General features: G+C 39.1%; 1 protein-coding gene across 3 annotated transcripts in view; it reads left to right on the forward strand.

Moving 5' to 3' along the window:
* The window catches only part of RAD17 (RAD17 checkpoint clamp loader component), a 30736-nt gene that overhangs the window by 10215 nt on the left and 1548 nt on the right, over nucleotides 1-18973 (forward strand). For 2 of the 3 annotated variants that reach the window (XM_058555800.1, XM_058555886.1), the window contains exons 8-16: nucleotides 32-157; nucleotides 253-322; nucleotides 4638-4746; nucleotides 6446-6631; nucleotides 8487-8572; nucleotides 8688-8834; nucleotides 10296-10445; nucleotides 12314-12434; nucleotides 18217-18274. In XM_058555800.1, the coding sequence (XP_058411783.1) occupies nucleotides 32-157; nucleotides 253-322; nucleotides 4638-4746; nucleotides 6446-6631; nucleotides 8487-8572; nucleotides 8688-8834; nucleotides 10296-10445; nucleotides 12314-12434; nucleotides 18217-18274 (1053 nt within the window). Of the gene's footprint in view, nucleotides 1-31; nucleotides 158-252; nucleotides 323-4637; nucleotides 4747-6445; nucleotides 6632-8486; nucleotides 8573-8687; nucleotides 8835-10295; nucleotides 10446-12313; nucleotides 12435-18216; nucleotides 18275-18973 lie in introns of those variants that run through there. The other variant, XM_058555973.1, reaches the window with a different exon arrangement.

Genomic DNA, 18973 nt, shown 5'->3' on the forward strand with positions numbered 1-18973 from the left:
ATTTCAGCATTGCTGTATTTTGTTATTTCAGGAAGTATGTACAAATGGGTCGGTGTCCTCTAGTATTTATAGTCTCTGACAGTCTCAGTGGAGACAACAGTCAAAGGTTACTGTTTCCCAAAGAGATTCAGCAGGAGTGTGCTATATCCAACATTAGGTGAGAATGAAGTTTCTGCTTGTGATGTTCACATTACACGGTGCATTTTTAAATTAATCATGTAACCACTATCTTTCTTTGTAAAACTTTAACAGCTTCAACCCCGTGGCACCAACAATTATGATGAAATTTCTTAATCGAATAGTGACAAGAGAAGCTAATAAGGTAAGTCTCTCAAGAACTGATTAATTTGAACCTTACGTGGTATTTACGGAAAGCCAGACTTAAGTGTTATTGTGTAAACTTGATTTGGAGACACCTATTACTTCAGTTTTTAGAATTAAAAAATTTTATTATGCTCATGAGCCATATCATTTTAGAAAATGTAGGCAATGGTGATTTAAAAAATCCTCAGCCTTTTTCCACTATTAAGCTCAGCTTTCTCTTTCACATTGAGGTAGATATCCCTTTGCTTGGCTTATTGTTATAAATTGTGTCTATTATCAAGAAACTGTTTCCTGGCATCTAGATACGTTAGTCCTCAATAGTTCAACTCTACTTTTTCCTGTTGTCACTTCTTTTTTATTTGATAATTTTTTTTATTGTGGTAAAAAACATAAAATTTACCATCTTAACCATTTTTTCCAGCTTTGAGATATAATTGACGTATAATGTCATGTAAGTTTAAGGTGTATAACCCATTGATTTGATACGCTTATGTATTGCAAATGGTTCCCACCATAGCATCGTTTAACACCTCCATCATGTCACGTAATTACCATTTCTTTTTTGTGGTGAAAACATTTAAGATCTTCTCTCTTGGTAACTTCCAAATATATAATACAGTATTATTAACTATACCATCTTAACCATTTTTGTGTACAGTTCAATAGCATTAGGTGTATTAACGTTGTTGAAAAACAGCTGTTGTCACTTTTAATCATCATGTTTTATGTCTTTCGAATCAAGATGATATTAAAGTGAATTGATGGAACTGCTACTCCCAGCAGCATGGTTCTGGGGGCCCCTACTGTTACAAATCAACTAGATCTTACGTGAAACAAGTTTTGTTTGCACTGCTGGGATCACAGGAACTGAGAAATCAAGGGAGAAGTTGTCTTGAGAATTAAACAAGATAGTGTATGAGTGTAAAGCACTTAGCTGAATAGATAACAACTATTAATAGCGAAAAATTAGAAACAGAGTCCAGTGATGGAGCAGTTACTATGGTGAACTGTTATGTCATTAATTAGTGTTTTAAGAACATTCAGTGACAAGGGAAAATGCAAGTTAGTGTCAAGTTAAAAATAACAAGATACGAAGTTATATGATAATGCTAACAAGAGAAATGATATCTTTAGCTCTTGATATCTGTCAGGCACTATGCAAAGTATTTTTACGTACCTGATCTTATTAAACCTCACCACAGCCATACGAAATTGGTACATTATCCCCATTTTACAGGTAAGGAAACTGAGCTTTGTGGGGAAATAACTTGCATAATATCCCACAACTATTAGGTATCAGATGGATTCAAAGTTTTGTTCTGACTCCAATTCACTGTGCTAAAACAAAACAAACTATTGTCAGTAACAACAAAATGCACAGATATACATAAACCTATACATAGTAGAAGAAAGTACATAAAAATGCTAAATGTGATGAGTTCTGAATGATAGGATGACTTGTGATTTTTTTATTGTCTTTTGAAAAAAAATCTTCCTACATTCTCTACTGTGAGTATGGTAACTATAAATTACAGTTTTAAGTATTTTATTTATTAAACAAACATTAAGAAATAATAAAAATAATCAGCATCATACTACTTTATCACATTAACCCAAAACTTCTTTTAAGACTAAGTCATTAATATTGCAAATGGCATTTACCTTAGCAAGTTGTATTATACTAGTAAAAAGAGGTACCGTAAGTTCTTTGTTGTGTAGTTAACGTGCTGTACCTGAGATAGCTGACCTGCAAGAGCGTGAGAGCTAGTATGCTTTTGATGTCATCGTTGACACGTTGCATCACAGGAGCGGCAACAAGTGCACTGTCACGTCCGTCAAGCTTTTATAAGATCAAGTGTTAGGATGCTGTCTGGGGTCCCCAAGGATGGTGGTCATGGTCTAGGAAGATCTACAGAAGAGTTTGCTCTCTGGCATTCTGTAGCTCGGTTACCTCTGTTAAGAAAGAGTGTTGACATCTCACATGAACCAGTTATAATAAGAGTGTTGAATATCTTAAGTGGCTTTTTCTTTAAGTTTAAATAGATGTTTCTCTGTTTTTGTAAGAAAAAAGATCTTTAGTCTTTTCTAATATCATTAAGTATATAAAATGTGGGAGGAACTGCTGATCACACATTGCAGCCACATTTGCTTGTTCATAGTACTTAACATCCATGGTGTTTCCTTCAGCTACCAAGGACTGTGATTCCAAATTACATTTCCTTTTTGGCAAGTAATCCATATCTAGAATTTTCAAAAACAAGTACTCGTCTCAAAACAATTTTTAAATTAAATGTATTCACATAAGAATGAGGTTAATCTGGAAGAGAAATTGACAGGCACGAGCAAGCAAGTTTTGTACCAGGTTGCTCTCTGGGTGTTGGAGCACGGCACAACCTAGAAATCACAGCCGTTTATATCAGACGCTGATAGGCCAGTGCAAGAGTGGTGGGAGCACAGCACAGAAGCAGATGGATGTGTGTACGTGGGGGTTTTCTGTGCAGTGCGAGCGGCGTTTTCCGTCCCTGGGGAGAGAGTAGGCTGGTGTGGTAACCACCGGATATCCGTGTGGGAACATAAGGCTGCATCTCTACTGCACACTGTACGCAGAAGTGCCTTCCAGGTGGGTTCAAGGGTTCACTGCAAAAAATCAGGATGAGAAGAGTGCTGGGAAAACATGCTGACTTTGGGTTGGAGGGAAGTCTTCCTGAGCAGGAGACAAAAGCCTGAAAGCCATAGATTTGCTTCAAAGAAAAGAAAGTCAGGAAGTGACAGAAGGCGCGGTGAGCAAAGTGAGAAGACGAGCATAGGAATGGAAGAAAAGGTTTGCGGTTTGTGAAACAGACAGAGCATTAACACCTGAATGTATAAACAGAAGGCGGCTAAGGACAGAAGCCAGTACACAGGAGGTGCCAGTGCAGGTAAACGTGAGAGGTGTGCCGCCTGCTAGTCGTCAGAGAAAGTGTATTTAAACCAGGTACCATTTTTCACCTATCAGATGGCAAAAAATTTAAAAGATTGATAAACAGGATTGCCAAAGATATGGAAAAATGGACATTCTCACATACCATTGGTAAGAAAAATGATATTGGTAATTGTTACAGACACTGGAGGGCACTATCCTACAGAAATATTCATGCATTGGCAGACACACATATATAGGTCTGTAATGGTGGAAAACTGGAAACAATGTAAATGTTCCTTTATTGGAAGAAATAATAGTTAAATTATGGTATACTCATAACATTTTTAACAAATGAAATAGATTAAAGGTACTAACATAGAAAGATCACAAAGAATGGTATTAAGTAAAAAGATCAAGTCATAGAATAATACATATAATATCCCACTTACGTTTAAAAATTAACTCTGTGTGACTATATGTACTTATAGGTATTTGTGCACAGAAAGTGGTCTGGAAAGGTACTCACCAGAATGTTAACGGTTGTGACAAAGTTTAGGATTTGGGGAGACCAACAGAAGACAGTAACTTCATAAAGATTTTTGAAACAGCTTGGTTAATAAGGTTAAAATAAAAATATATATTGAAAGATTGTAGCACAGTATCATTTTTCTGTTTTAATCAATTTTTACAAGATGTAAAATGGGGTGATCTGTGAACCGTCACATGAATTCAACTTAAGTCATGTTGTCAGTAAACCACTAGGGGTTTCTGAGAGGGGCTCAAGGGTAGATGAACTTTTCCTGCCTTATACTTAAACTACCAAGGGTGTGATGTGTGATATATCTACATATCTGCACATAGATATATATGTGTGTGTATATATATATATCGTTTAATTTGCATACATAGCTTTTAAAAATATACATAGATTTTATATAAAATATCTGTTTAAAACTTAGGCTTTAAATACGCGTTGATGCAGTTGTGACTTTTTTATACTCAACAGACTGTATTAAAATGTTGAAAACCCATGTAGGGATTTTCATGTAAATTGCAAAGATTTGTCAAATTTTTTTGTGTACTTGATTTTATTGCGTTATTTTGTGTTTTGGGCTCTCTGAGTGTATATACGTGTGTATATGTGTCTGTATATATGTATGTATATATAATGAGAGAGAGAGAACTTCAAAATATAACCTAGTCCAAGTAAGACAGTATTTTATACTCTTGAGATTATAAGTCACTGATACTTGTACCTTCATAAGCAGACCGGTGTTTAACATGGAAGCTTTTTAGCATTCAAATTTGAAAGATTCTAATGTACTTCCACTTAGGTTGGAAAATAGGCGGGGGGGTGGGGTTTGTTTTGTTTTAGAAAACAGTTTTTTAATTTTTCCTTTTCTCATTTCAGAATGGAGGAAGTATCATTGTCCCTGATAAAACTTCTCTAGAGTTGCTCTGTCAAGGATGCTGTGGCGATATCAGAAGTGCAATCAATAGCCTCCAGTTTTCTTCAAAAGGTAACTCTGGAAGGTACATTCTGTAGCATTATGCAGGTGACTAACTTTCTCTTAATTGTTCATGAAATGAAATCGAACTAAACATATTTTAACTTATAATTGATGTGTACCTATCTGCACTTACTATTTCTTTATTGAGACTGTCGTAAAATTCTGTATGTACATGTGCACACACACCCCTCTGAAGATGTCGTCGTATATACCCGTATATCTGAGACAAAACCCGATTCATCTCTGTCGTTGCTATTTTGCCTTTCGAAGTTAATTTGGGATGAGACTTCCTGGGTCAAAATCCTGGCTCTGCCACGTACCAGTGATTTCATCTTCCTGGGCCTCTGTTTTCTCACTGTTTGTTTATGTGAGAGCCTGTTTCATAGAGTGTGTGAAGAGTAAGGGAGGTGATACTTGACACGTGTTAAGAGCTCAGTGAGAGGCCAGCTGTTAATGAATTTAATAGTATTATGCTGAGGTAGGCTCACTTTTGAACTTATTTCATAATCACTTATATATGATATGTTTAATAAAGTAATTTCTGCTTATTACTATGTAAAAAGGGTGCATAGCCATGCTGTATTAAAGGGATAGCCCCACTAATGGTAATGACTAGTGTACTGTACACAGTCCTCATCAGAAAACATTTAACAAGTGACCTAGTTGCTGCTTAACATTGAGGAATTCGCCTTAAAAAATTAAAGCCATCTTTGAAGCTCTCAAAATCCACCTGAAATCCTAGTTTCTACCCATGAGTATAACGTGTTCATTTAGTTTACGTCTTTGTTTTTTCAAAGTAACTGTAGAGAAACAGGCAGCCTAACACAACTGAAGCCAGAATTCTGCTACTTCCTGTAGAAACATGAATGTAAATGGTGCTTAGGTTCACTGCTGGAGTTATGGGCTGGGAAGGCTGAAGTGGGACACTTGGGGATCCTAACTACCGTTTATAACATTTTTACTCTGGGCTCAGAAATTTTAAAGAGAAGAAGATAATTTTTGAGTGGGTCAGGAACTGTGTTAGCTAATTATATGTTTTTTCGTTTAATTCTCAGACCAGCCTAATGAGATAGACAGTACTGGGATTAAAACCCAGATCCTGTGTTCTTTCTGCTATTCCAGGCTGCTTTTCTTAAGTGACGCATTCTGAGGTTTAAACAGTAAGTTTACCAGTGAAATTTGAACACAGGCATGTTCATAAATTGGAGCCTGCCCAATCAGTAGAGAGGTGATGTAGAATAGTTGTTAAGCGTGGATTCAGAGCCAGCCTGCCTGGGTGCAGATCACTTCCTAGTGACGGCCTGGAACCAGTTGCTGCACCTCCCTGCAGCTCATTTCTTTAATCGTGAGATAGTTCTCCCTTGAGAGTCGGTATGAGGATCAAATTGGTTAATGCATACCATGCACCAGGAACAGTACCTTGCACATAATGCTGTGAGAAATCAGGGTGACATGACTCTGAGAGTGTGTCATTTGTGTGTGAAAATTTGAAATCTGTGTCATGAGATACTTTCAGATGACATTTTATTCCATTTTAATAGGTTAGTAACCCGAAAAGGACTCTCAGTTCATATATTTTATAATTAATTATTAGAAAAACATATTTTAACTAGAATACTTAGTATAACTATATCTGAAATGTTCTCGGTTTCAATTTTCATATTTTAATTTTGTTTTAAATATTGTCACTTGGGTGTATATTATTTAGGAGAGAACAATTTATGGCCAAGGAAAAAAGGAATGTCTTCATTAAAATCGGATGCTGCACTGTCAAAATCAAAAGGAAGAAAAAAACCTGATCAAGTTTTTGAAAGTCAGGAGGCCCAAGCTATTGGCGGCAAAGATGTTTCTCTCTTTCTCTTCAGAGCTTTGGGGAAAATACTGTATTGCAAAAGTAAGAAAGCCTTATACATTTTTTTTAATCTGTTAGATATTAATCTGACAACTGAAATAAAATACCACACTTTTAAAACTGTCATGTATTTGGTTCTGTTACAAGAAAGAGCTAGGGCTAGGTCAGATACTGTTTGGCAATGTCTAAGACATGGCAGGAAAATGTATTAAAATGAGTATTTTTGGACAATGAGCGGATTAAATATAAAAACTAACTGTAGGCCATCTCTACCTCTGTAAATTTTTCCAGTTGCAGTTTGTGAGGTCCATGCAGACCTAGTGGCGAGTGTTGGTAGCCCAAAGCCATCGTAGCACTGAGCTCTGGCCACCAGGGCCCTGGGCAAATTGCCAAGTGGCTTCAGATTTTTTGGATGCTCTGACATTTCTCTGTTCTCTTCACCAGCTGCTCTCTTCCCAGCTGAGGTCCCACTCCCCTCTTCCGTCTTTAATGCCTGCTTCCCCTCGGCCCCTCCACCTGTCACCCATCTGTAAGCTCCCAAATGGTCTCTTTCAATTAAGTCCCAGACTCCTGTTCTTTTTGTAGAAAATAACAGTTTTTAGTCTTATGATCCTGAAGGAAGAAACTTGGCATTGCTTTTTTTTTTGATCTGATATGCTTTTTATATAGATAAAACAGTTGACACAAAACTTTGAAGGAAATTCATTGCCATAGTTTAGGATAGCTTTATGTGTTATAATAAAAAGCAAATAATCATGATGAACCATAAAAAAAAGTCCTATGTGTACAGTATCCCCAATTTTCTCTCGGTTTTTCAAATCTCTTGTGAAATAGCTACGGCAGTGAGTCACAGATAGCGTGTGAACAGATGTTCACTGAAGCTTCACCCTTGCCTGTTATCCTCTGAGACTTTTCTGGTTGCCAAAAACCCAGTTGTTTCAAACTACTGTTTTTCTCTTCCTGTAAAGCTCTGGGGCTGCCTCTCGTGCCTGGTCTCCATCTTTTCTCTTCCTTGTGTCTTTCTCTTCTGTTGTCTCTGTATTTCTGCTTCATTTTCTCCTCACTCCGGCCTCCTCCTTGTTTTAGGCTAATGTTCCTTCTTTCCCTGGTCGCAAATTGGATTTCTAAGGGGGAACCTTCATGCGACCTGAGGAAAATGAGGGAGCATGCCTTAGGTGGGACTGAAGCCACTCCTCTGTCCCTGGCTGCTCTCACCTGGGACCTCTGAGACTGTTCCCACCGGTTCTTCCCTCCTCAGCATTCGTTTATAATGTCTTGCATTAGGAAACGGGGGGTCCTGTTCTCTGGTGCAGAGAGCAGCATCTTCCTACACAGCAGATAGAATAGTAAAGACCTGTATGGAGGGCCGGCCCTGTGGCTTAGCGGTTAAGTGCGTGTGCTCCGCTGCTGGCGGCCTGGGTTGATCCCGGGCACGCACCAACGCACCGCTTCTCCGTCCGTGCTGAGGCCGCGTCCCACATGCAGCAGCTAGAAGGATGTGCAGCTATGACATACAACTATCTACTGGGGCTTTGGGGGAAAACATAAATAAATAAAATTATTAAAAAAAAAAAAAAAAGACCTGTATAGAGATGAGAATCCAAAGAAAAAAGCAGCGCAGAGCTGGGAAGGCAAAATGCAGAGTGCTTTGGGAAACAGAATATTTTAATTCTAGAAAAGCCATGATCCAGGTGTCAGGATTCTGCATGAAGTTCTTGCTGAGAGTGATGGTGAGACGGCTCCCCTAAGCTTCCAATTGTCTTGTGTTTTATTTTTAACAGCTTGCTTTGTATTTTTGGCATTATGTGCCTAAAGTGTTGAAAATCGTTCAAATGAGAGGTGCCATATAATTATAAAGATGGTGTCATTTGTAATAATTACAGAAATGTTTTTACAGGAGCATCTTTAACAGAGTTAGACTCACCTCGCCTGCCTCCGCATCTGTCAGAGCATGAACGGGACACGTTACTTGTTCAGCCTGAGGTAACATCTTTGATGACACTGAGCACTGCTTACAAGATGCAGATGATTGACTTGTGGGCATGTGCATTTGACTACTGCCTTGTCACCAAAACTGTGTGTATGTGTCTTTTTATAGGAAGTCGTAGAAATGTCACACATGCCAGGAGAGGTGTTTAATTTATATCTTCACCAGAACTACGTGGACTTCTTCATGGAAATAAATGACCTTGTGAGAGCCAGTGACTTTCTGAGTTTTGCAGATACCCTCAGTGGTGACTGGAATGTAAGACCATTTGACTTAAATGTTTTTGTTTGTGACTATTTCCTCAGAATTAAGAAAGAAAGTTTACTTTTATTCCTAATTATTTGACATTATTTTATGTAACTTCTTAACTGTCATAAAACTAATTCATCCAACCTAGAGTTTGTAATGAAGCTTCAGCAGTTAATCTGATTTTTCTGGTAATATAGCATTAATTTTTTCTGAAGTTATTTTCTTTTTTTTTTTTTTAAAGATTTTTTATTTATTTATTTTTATTTTCCCCCAAAGCCCCAGTAGATAGTTGCATGTCATAGCTGCACATCCTTCCAGTTGCTGTATGTGGGACGCGGCCCCAGCATGGCCAGAGAAGCGGTGCGTCGGTGCGTGCCCGGGATCCGAACCCAGGCCACCAGCAGCGGAGCACACGCACCTAACCGCCAAGCCACGGGGCCGGCCCTGAAGTTATTTTCTGATTATAAAAATATATATTCAGAAATTTTGACAATCATTGAAAAGTAGGTAGAAGGGAAAGAACGGTGCTTCTGTACTTTGTTAGTTTTTCAATTTTTTTAACAGATTTGAAATTATTCACTATAAAATTTCTGTTTTTCCTTAACATTTTAACACTACTCTGACCAGTATAGTAGGCACCAGCCACATATGGCTATTTAAATTAAATTAAAATCCAGTTCCTGGGTCACACTAGCACATATCCCACGTCTGATGGCTACCTGTGGCCTGTAGCTGCTGTAGTGAACAGCCCAGAATTTAAACGTCTCTGCCACTGGAAGTTCTGCTGCACAACAAAATAGCATTAATAATTAAAATTAGGAAAGATACAATAAAAAACATATGTGATATAGTTTCTGCATTATATTTAGAGTTTCTTTATTCAGCAGTTACGTTTGCTTGATTTTTTTTATATTGCTTCTTTTGTATTTTGAAATTTTCCACCTATAGACAAATTGAAAGAATAGTACGGTGAATACCTGTGTACCTTTAACTTTTGCTCACCAGTTTTGCACATTTTGCCACGTTTGCTTAATCTCTATTTGCACATCTGTTTTGGCTGAATAACTGGAAAGTAACTGCAAGCATCCTGACCCTTGATCCTGAAGCACGCACAGGGACATTGCTCCCTCACAACCACACAGCGGCATCACAGCTGACAAAGCTGACATGAATTCAGTAACGTACCATCCTCGTTCCGATTTCCCCAGTTGCCTCAAAATGTATTTGCAGTTGTGTCCCTTGCCCCCATCCAGCATCCAGGCAGAGTTCACACACAGCCTTCGATTGTTATGTCTCAGTTGCATTTGCTTTAAATAATTTTGTAGCATATTATTTTTAGGGCTGTAGTGATGTTGAGAAAAGTGAACAATACAGTGACTTAATATGGTTAGTCTTTTTTTGGTGTCAGCAGTAGTAATAGTACTATTTTATAAATCTCTTGTTTATTTCACATCTTGTCTCCTCTTTTAGACACGCTCTCTACTCAGGGAATATAGTACATCTATAGCTACGAGAGGCGTGATACATTCCAACAGAGCCCGAGGGTTTGCTCACTGCCAAGGAGGAGGATCAAGTTTTCGACCCTTGCACAAACCCCAGTGGTTTCTAATAAATAAAAAGGTAAAAAAAAAAAAGAATTGTTCACTTTCAATAGTACACTTTCAAATTGTACACTTTATAGTCTGTGAACTATATCTCAATAAAGCTATTATTTAAAAAGTTAGAAAAATGTTTCATTTTTAGTAAAAAAATAGTTGCTAAGAATTTTCTTAGAATTATGATAAAACATAAAAAGGACAGTCTTCTTAAATGTGTAATCATTTTCTTAAAGAAAAGATACAAAGTTTGAAAGCACACACCTGTTTTATTTATTAGTTGACTATTATTGGAATCAAAGTATATTTATAGTTATATTTTAGTTTTAATTGAGACTAAATCCTGGCTTTGCCTCTCACCATGTGGACAAGTTATTTCAGCTGATGTGCACTTAGTTTCCACAGCTATAAATGTAGAGGTTGAATTAGAGGTCAAAAGCAAGTGGTTCACAAGTTGAATACGACACACACCAAATTTTTTTTAAATGGATTGCAGTCTTTAAAAATTAGTACAATAGTGGCTGGCCCAGTGGCGCAGTGGTTAAGTGCATGCTCTCCGCTTTGACGGCCCAAGGGTTCACAGGTGCAGATCCCAGGCGCGCACCGATGCACTGGTTGTCAGGCCATGCTGTGGCAGCGTCCCATATAAAGTGGAGGAAGATGGGCATGGATGTTAGCCCAGGGCCAGTCTTCCTCAGTGAAAAAAGAGGAGGATTGACATGGATGTTAGCTCACGGCTGATCTTGCTCACAAAAGAAAAATTAGCACAATAATAGGGCCCGGCCCAGCGGCATAGTGGTTAGGTGCGCGCGCGCGCTCCACTTCAGTGGCCCAGGGTTCGCAGGTTTGGATCTCAGGCGTGGACTGATGCACCGCTTACCAAGGGCCCGCTTCCTAGTTTGCAGATGGCCATGCTGTGGCGGTGTCCCATATAAAATAGAGGCAGATGGGCACAGATGTTAGCCCAGGGCCAGTCTTCCTCAGCAAAAAGAGGAGGATTGGCAACAGATGTTAGCTTAGGGCTGATCTTCCTCACCAAAAAAAAAAATAAAAATAAAAATTAAATAAATAAATTAGTACAATACTTAAAACTCAGATATGAATTTCTGGCTTCAGAATTTCTGGAATCTCCTGAAAAAATGGAAAGTGAGGCAGCACTGGCCCCTGTGTCACATGAGGTGGGAGGGGAGTTCCCGCTGACCTGGCGGCTCCACTGCACTGACTGTCGTCGCCGGCCTGGCTCCTGAGCACCTCAGTCTGTGACCCTGAACCAGGTCATCTCTCGGATGTCTTCCAGTGCTAACATCATGTGGCTCAGTATGAGCCTAATGCGTTACCTAAGAAATGTTTTCCAACAGATTTCTTGGAGAATTTCATGACTTTTAAGCAATTGGTGTCCCTTATTGACTTGCTTTGCTCTTTATAGCACATACACTGAATGTGCGTTAGAGTTACATGTGAACTCTCAGACTGAGCTGAAGCAGACAGCGTGCTTCTCTCCGTATCAGCCCAGCATTGCAGCTGGCCTGTGTTCACTGCATAAAATTAATTCTTTCATTGAGAAACAAATCTTCACATAATTTGTGATGTGTGTATGCTCATAAACAGAATTCCTTTGATTTTTAAGGTTTTTTCCCTTCTACCTTAAGTCTCTCTTAAAAAATTCTTATTGCTGTTATGTCAAATGTGAAACAGTTGTGTAGGTAAAATTTTTTTTATTAGATAATGCTGGGACAATTATAAAGCACTAATTAGATAAACCCTTAAAAGTATATTTATACTTTTTAAACCCACACACTTTTGTGATGTAATAAACTTAGTTTGTCTAGGAGTACATATCCATATTTTTAATTTTATGTTTCATTTCATCCTTTTTTCTTTTCTTCTGCACAGTATCGGGAAAATTGCCTGGCAGCAAAAGCACTTTTTTCTGACTTCTGCTTACCAGCTTCATGCCTTCAGACTCACCTGTTGCCACACCTTGCTTTGCTAACCATTCCGATGAGAAGTCAAGGTAATAACGTGGGTTTTTATTTTCCCCAAGAAGCAGTGTTCTATAACAGTATCTTTTTGTGGGTCAGATCATTGCTATGTACTGGTGAGACTGTTTTTTTCCCTTTATTTTTTGATCCAGAATTAATACATGCTTTTTGATTAAAAAAGAAAGAAAGAATCAAGTAATACAGAAGTATATAAAGTAAAAGTTGAAAGTCCCCTATAACCACAGATAATTCCTTTTGACAGATTGGTGTAAATTTTTCGGGACTTTTTCTGTGCCTATACAAATATCAAGTGTAAGCTTTAATTTGCTTATGTCACGTACCAGGGATAGCGCTCCATGTTTTATAAATTAGTGCTGAAGCAGCTCTGGAGGCTGGGAAGTCCAAAATCCAGGTGCTGGCAGATCCAGTGTCTGTTGAGGGCCCGCTTCCTAGTTTGCAGATGGCCATCTTCTCGTTGTATTCCGACATGGCAGAGAGCAGCGCAAGAGAGCGCTCCGTGGGGTCCCTTTCTTCAGGGCACTAATCTCATTCATGAAGGCTCTACCTCTGATGCCATCACCTCGGGGATTAGGATTTCAACACGTAGAACAGCAGCAACGCTAACGTATATCAAATCTAACTCATGTTTTCAAAATTTATAATAATTTTATTTAACCTTATTGATAGATATTTTGGTTGATTTCAGTATTACAAACAATGTCCATTAATAGTATGTTTATATTGTCTTTCTAAGTTTTGAAGTTATAAATAATAGCGAAGAAATGTTAGTGTACCTATGGCAATGCACACTTGCACAATTTATCTCTACTGAGATTTGCCTTTTTATGAACTTTACCAATTTTTCTCTTTTTTAATGTGTATTTTAAGGGCCACGTTTCATTAACAGTCCTTGGTCCATTGTCTGTGGTGCTGATCTTCAAGGTAGAACAGAGAATTTGTGTAATATTAAAAATATTAATAAGCTACCACGTAACTCATCAAACTTCTGAGAAATTTTAAAGATAGGGTTGCCTTATGACTGATCAGAAGAGAGGATTATTGAGAAATGTCTACCTGCGTACAATAAGAGTCTTGTCTTGTGACTTTTAAGAGTATTGGTACTTAGGCTGGCCTCGTGGCTTAGCGGTTGAGCACTCGCGCTCCGCTACTGGCAGCCCGGGTTCGGATCCTGGGCGCGTACCGACACATCACTTCTCCAGCCATGCTGGGGCCGAGTCCCACATGCAGCAACTAGAAGGATGTGCAACTATGGCATGTGGCTATCTGCTGGGGCTTTGGGGGGAAAAAAAAGAGTATTGGTAGTTAAAGATTTAAAATGTTCTCCGTTCATAGGCAGGAGTAGGGTGACTCTTGAACAATGGCCACGATTAATCTGTGGGTCAGATTCCAGAGATTTCTCTATCCCTGCCTATTATCTTTAAGGCTATATTAGTTTTTTAACTTTATTTTGAAAGAATTTCAAACTTAGGGAAAGTTGCAAGAATGGTACAATGTTGCAAGAATGGTACAAAAGAATTCCTAAATATCCTTCACCAGGATTCCTCAGTGTTCAATTTTTACATATTTACCTTGTATTCTCTTTCCCTCTCTTTCTTTATGAACACGTGGACACACATATGTGTATTTTTCTGACCATGTTTGACTAAGTTGCAGGCGTGGTGCCCATTATTCTTAAACACTTCAGTGTGTGCTTTCTGAAAACAAGGACATTCTTCTACATAACCACATTGTACACATCAAAATCAGGAAACTAAAGTTGGCACACTACTGCCATCTAATTTATAGACTCCATTCAGATTTTGCCAGTTGTCCTAATAATGTCCTCTGTAAAATAACAACAAAAACTTGTTCTCTTTCTCGTCCAGGATCCAGTGCAAGATCACGTGATGTAGTTATTTAGTTGCCATGTCTCTCTAGTCTTCTTTGATCTGGAACAGTACCTTAGTCTTCCTTTGTCCATGATGTTTTTGAAGCATACAGGACAGTCACAACGTAGAATGTCCCTCAGTTTGGGTTTGCCTGATGATTCCTCATGAGTGGATTCAGGATATGTATTTTGGCAGGAATACCACAGAAGTGATGCTGTGTTCTTCTCGGTGCATCACATCAGGAGAATATGATGTCTATTTACACCATCACACCGAAGTTAACTTTTGTTATTTGGTAAGATGATATCTCTCAGGTTTTCCAGTGTAAAAGTCATTAAGTATTTTGTGAGGAGATACTTGGAGACTATGGAAATATCCTGTTTCTCCCACTAGCTGTAGCGTCTATTAACGATGATTTCCTGGTGCTGTGATGGTTGGTAAATGGTAATTTTCTCCGGGCATAGCTCCTGCTGCATTTGTGTTGGTGACTTGTACTGTGAGGTGTTGCTTTGCCTTCTCCTGGTCTGTCTGTTTATATCCAGATGGACTCGGGATTCTTATTCTTTCAGTTGTAGCTCCTTGCTGTCATTATTTATTTTGGTCTCACATTGTCCAGATTTGGCCAGTGCAAGCTGCTTTAGGTAACTCTGTGCCTTTCGACATGTCCCCATTACTCTTTGAGTACTTTCTTTCTGATAAAAGATGTTCCAAGATCATTTTATACTTTCCCTGCCGCAGGCCTGGACTCAGGAATTTCAAGGAACCCTGGTTCCTTTTAGTGGAAATGGTATTTAGAAGCAAGGATCTGGGCACTAGGTGTACTCACTGCTACTAGAGTGTCCTTGTTTCTAGGCTCTTTCAGTGCAACAAAGCAGGGAAGTTTGTGTGTGTGTGTGTGTGTGTGTGTGTGTAGAACACAATTCACACCAGTACCTTCCGTTCCAGTGTAACACCACACAGCTCATTCTGACCTTCCCCTTTCAGTACCTGGACCACCCTTCGTGAACAACGAAAAACCTGTCTCCCATTTTGCTGAGTCTATTCACTTGTTTACTCAATTCCTCTGCCTGTAACCTGTATCCTGACAACACAGGCTGTTCCTTCAGTCCCAGCCCTACTGCCACTGACTCACGTTGGCAAGCTGGCCACATTCCAGGTCCCCATTCCCAGCTGTGGGACCAAGAAACAGTTTGATCAGCAAGAGTCTTCTTGGACCAGGAGCATCAGCATCGCCTGGAAGCTTGAGAGGAATGCAGGATCTGAAAATGTGCACGTTTAATGTGATTCTGTAGGTGGTTCCCATGCATGAGATGTTTGAGGGGTGTGAGAAGTGCTGGTTTAGATTACTCACATTGGACTCCTCTGGGGAGTCACTTATCCACTAGTTAAAAATTCAGATTCCAGGATCATAGCTGTCAGTTTTCCATATCAAAAAGCTGGTTTATAAAAGTCCTGATTGTATTGTGTAGTGGATTTTTAAAAAGGTAAGTATCCAAGAACCCTCATAGTGTTGGATTTGCATACTTTAAAAGGTTTATAAAATTTCGTCAAAAATAGGATGTTTTGGCTTTTCTTTTTTATCATCAATTTTTATCCCATTGCTTTCACTTTATTTAGTGTGTCATTTCAGGAATTATTTCTTTATATTTTTCTTGCTTTCTCTCTGTCCCCTTTTCTAGTCCTCCATTAGTGCTTGTTGGAATGCTTAAAGGAATGCCACATTCCTCTGATAACTTTGTTCCTTTTTCTTCATTCTCTTTTCTTCAATGGCGTGACCTCTGTCAGTCTGTGTTCAACTTGACTGATCCTTTCTTCTGCCAGCTAACATCCACTGTTGAGCCCGTCTGGTGAAGTTTTCATTCTGGTTATTGTGCTTTTCAATTCCACAATTTCCGTTTGGTCCTGTCTGTAGTTTCTCTCTTTGTTGATACTCTCCGTTTGATGAGACATTGTCATTATAGCTCCCCTCTTTAAGCGTGCTTTCCTTTTGTTCTTTGAACATAATATATTGGCTCCTTCGAAGTCTTTTTGTATTAAATGTCGTACCTGGGCCCTCTCACAGGCAGTTTCTGTTGCCTGCCCTTTTCCTGTGAATGGGTCACACTTCTTGTTTCTTTACATAGTCTCGTAATATTTGTTGAAAACTGGACATTTTAGGTAATATATTGTAGCCGCTCTGGGTACTGATTCCCCTCCACCCTCTCTGGGGCTTGTTTGATTGTTGTTTGCTTGTTTATTTGTTGAGTGACTTGGCTAAACTGTTGGAATGGAGGCTCTTTCCCTGCACTGTGAAGCCTTTGTCACTCCACAAAGAGCTCAGCACTCAAGTGTGCATGCGAGTGACAGTGGTTTTAGCAGGGCTCTCTCCGTCTCTATGTTTCTTTGAAACTGCCTGCTCATTTGCTATCACACCCACCAGTTGTGCTCCACTAATTACTGGCTGGTTGGTCTGTTGTTTTCAGCAGTGCCATAGCACACAAATTATTCCACAGTGTCATCCAATTAAATTTGGGCAGGTGTAGACTGAGGCCAGTCTCTGAGGTTTGTTCTGACCCCAGGAGGGCTGCTCTTAGCTGACTCTTTCTCTGGTTCTTTCTGATGAACTAGCTGGCTCATATTTAGTCTGTTGCTCTTAGTTAAGAAGAGCCATTGATTTCAAGAGGGCCTTAGGCGTGAGCTTACCCCTACTCTTTCAAATAAAGTAATTTCTTTGGGTAGAGCATCAGAGCTATCTTTTCCTATGGAACGCTCTTCCCCCTGGGCAAAACCCCTGAGCCACTGTTCTGGGTGGATGCTCCACCAGAGGTAGCCTCCGGTCATCTTGGCTTCGCCTCTCCCAGCGTGGACCCTGCATCCTATGAATGAGCTGGGGAAGGGCCATTGCAGGTGGAGGAGGAGGCAGTATTCTCAGCCTGTGGTACCACTAGGGCGGAGCCTCCATCCTGTGGGTGGGGTTGGCTGGAGAAAGGGAGCCCGGAACTCTTGGCTGGGCACACTTACCAAGAGGGAGCCCTGTGTCCTTCGCTGCACCCACCTGGAGTGAAGTCTCCCTAAAACTGAGGAAGGGAAGGAGCCAGTTATGGCTCAAATGCCGCAGACTCTCGCTATTAGATTTTCTTGAACAAATGTTTCCTCATAACATAAAATTTACCATCTTAAACCATATTTAAGTGTACAGTTCAGTAGTGTTAAGCATATTCACCTTGTTGTGCACCCAATCTCCAGGACTTTGTAAGCTTGCAAGATTGAAACCACACATGTTCAGCACTGGCTCCCACCCCACCGCACCCCTACCTTCTGTCTCTGAGACTCCAACAACTAGGGACCTCCCATAGAGGACTCATACAGTCTATCTCCTTTTGTGACTGACTTGTTTCACATACATGTTTATCAAGGTTTATCCATAGCATTGTCTGAATTTCCTTTTTAAAGCTGAATAATATTCCATTGTATGTATATAACCACATTTTGTTTATTCATCTCTCAGTAGACACTTAAGTTACTTCCACCTTTTGGCTATTGTGAATAAGGCTACTATGAACATGGGTGTACAGAATATCACTTTGAGACTGTACTTTCAGTTCTTTTGGGTGTATACCCAGAAGTGGAATTGCTAAATCATATAGTAATTCTATTTTTAATATTTTGAGGAACTGCCTTACCATTTTCCACAGCAGCTACACCGTTTTATATTCCCACCAGCAGTGTACAAGGGTTCCAGTTTCTCCACATCCTTGCCAAACCTTGTTGTTTTCTGTTTTTTTGATAATAGCCATCCTACGGGGTGTGAAATGGTATCTCGTGGTTTTGATTTGCATTGTCCTAATAATTAGCAATTTTGAGCATCTTTTCATGTGCTTGTTGGCCCTTTCTATATCTTCTTTGGAGAAATGTCTATTTAAAGCTTTTTTAAAATCTGTTTCAGCTCAGATTTCTTTTATCCAAGATATTGGAAGGCTTCCTCTGAAGCGACACTTTGGAAGGTAAGCTGACCATTTTAATTTTCAAAGAGCTGTTACTGTAATGTCCACTGAATACGTTATCTATTAGTTCAGTATACCATTAATCAATGTAATGTGTAAAATCCAAGAAATACATGTTGTACCCAGTGATTAAGACCATATCATTATATTGTAGACCCACCGTTTTATTACATATCACCACACGTTTTCACCCACGCACAGTGGAATGTCAGACTAAATAGAATCATGGAATCCCAGAGGCAGAGGAATCTCTAAAATCCTCTAGTTCAGCAAATCTTGCATATCTGGAAACCCCTTTTCAGCTTTCCTGTCAAAGTTTGAAGCCTGCTATGGTCAGGAACTACCTCAAAAGCACTGTCTTTCTTATTTCCCTATCATAGGAAATTCAGACAAGCGAAAAATAGAGATAAATCTATATCTGCACTGTTCATTTTATTGCAAGGTGGCTTCTGGCCTAATATCAGTGATTAACACATATATTTCATTTCTACTTAGCTTATTTGTAAGATCAAATTATGCACTTAGGCATTTTAGAAAGATTTAAAAAGGGCTTTTTAACCCTTTTTAACCACTATTATTGGTTCATCTACTTGATATGATTTGGGAGGCAAGATTTGTCAGTGCTGCTTATTACAATGACTAGTACTGTTATCTTTCATTTATGATGATCATGTTTAACATCTTTGATTCATATTGATA

This window comes from Diceros bicornis, chromosome 1 (genome assembly GCF_020826845.1).
Source record: "Diceros bicornis minor isolate mBicDic1 chromosome 1, mDicBic1.mat.cur, whole genome shotgun sequence".
Taxonomy (NCBI): domain Eukaryota; kingdom Metazoa; phylum Chordata; class Mammalia; order Perissodactyla; family Rhinocerotidae; genus Diceros; species Diceros bicornis.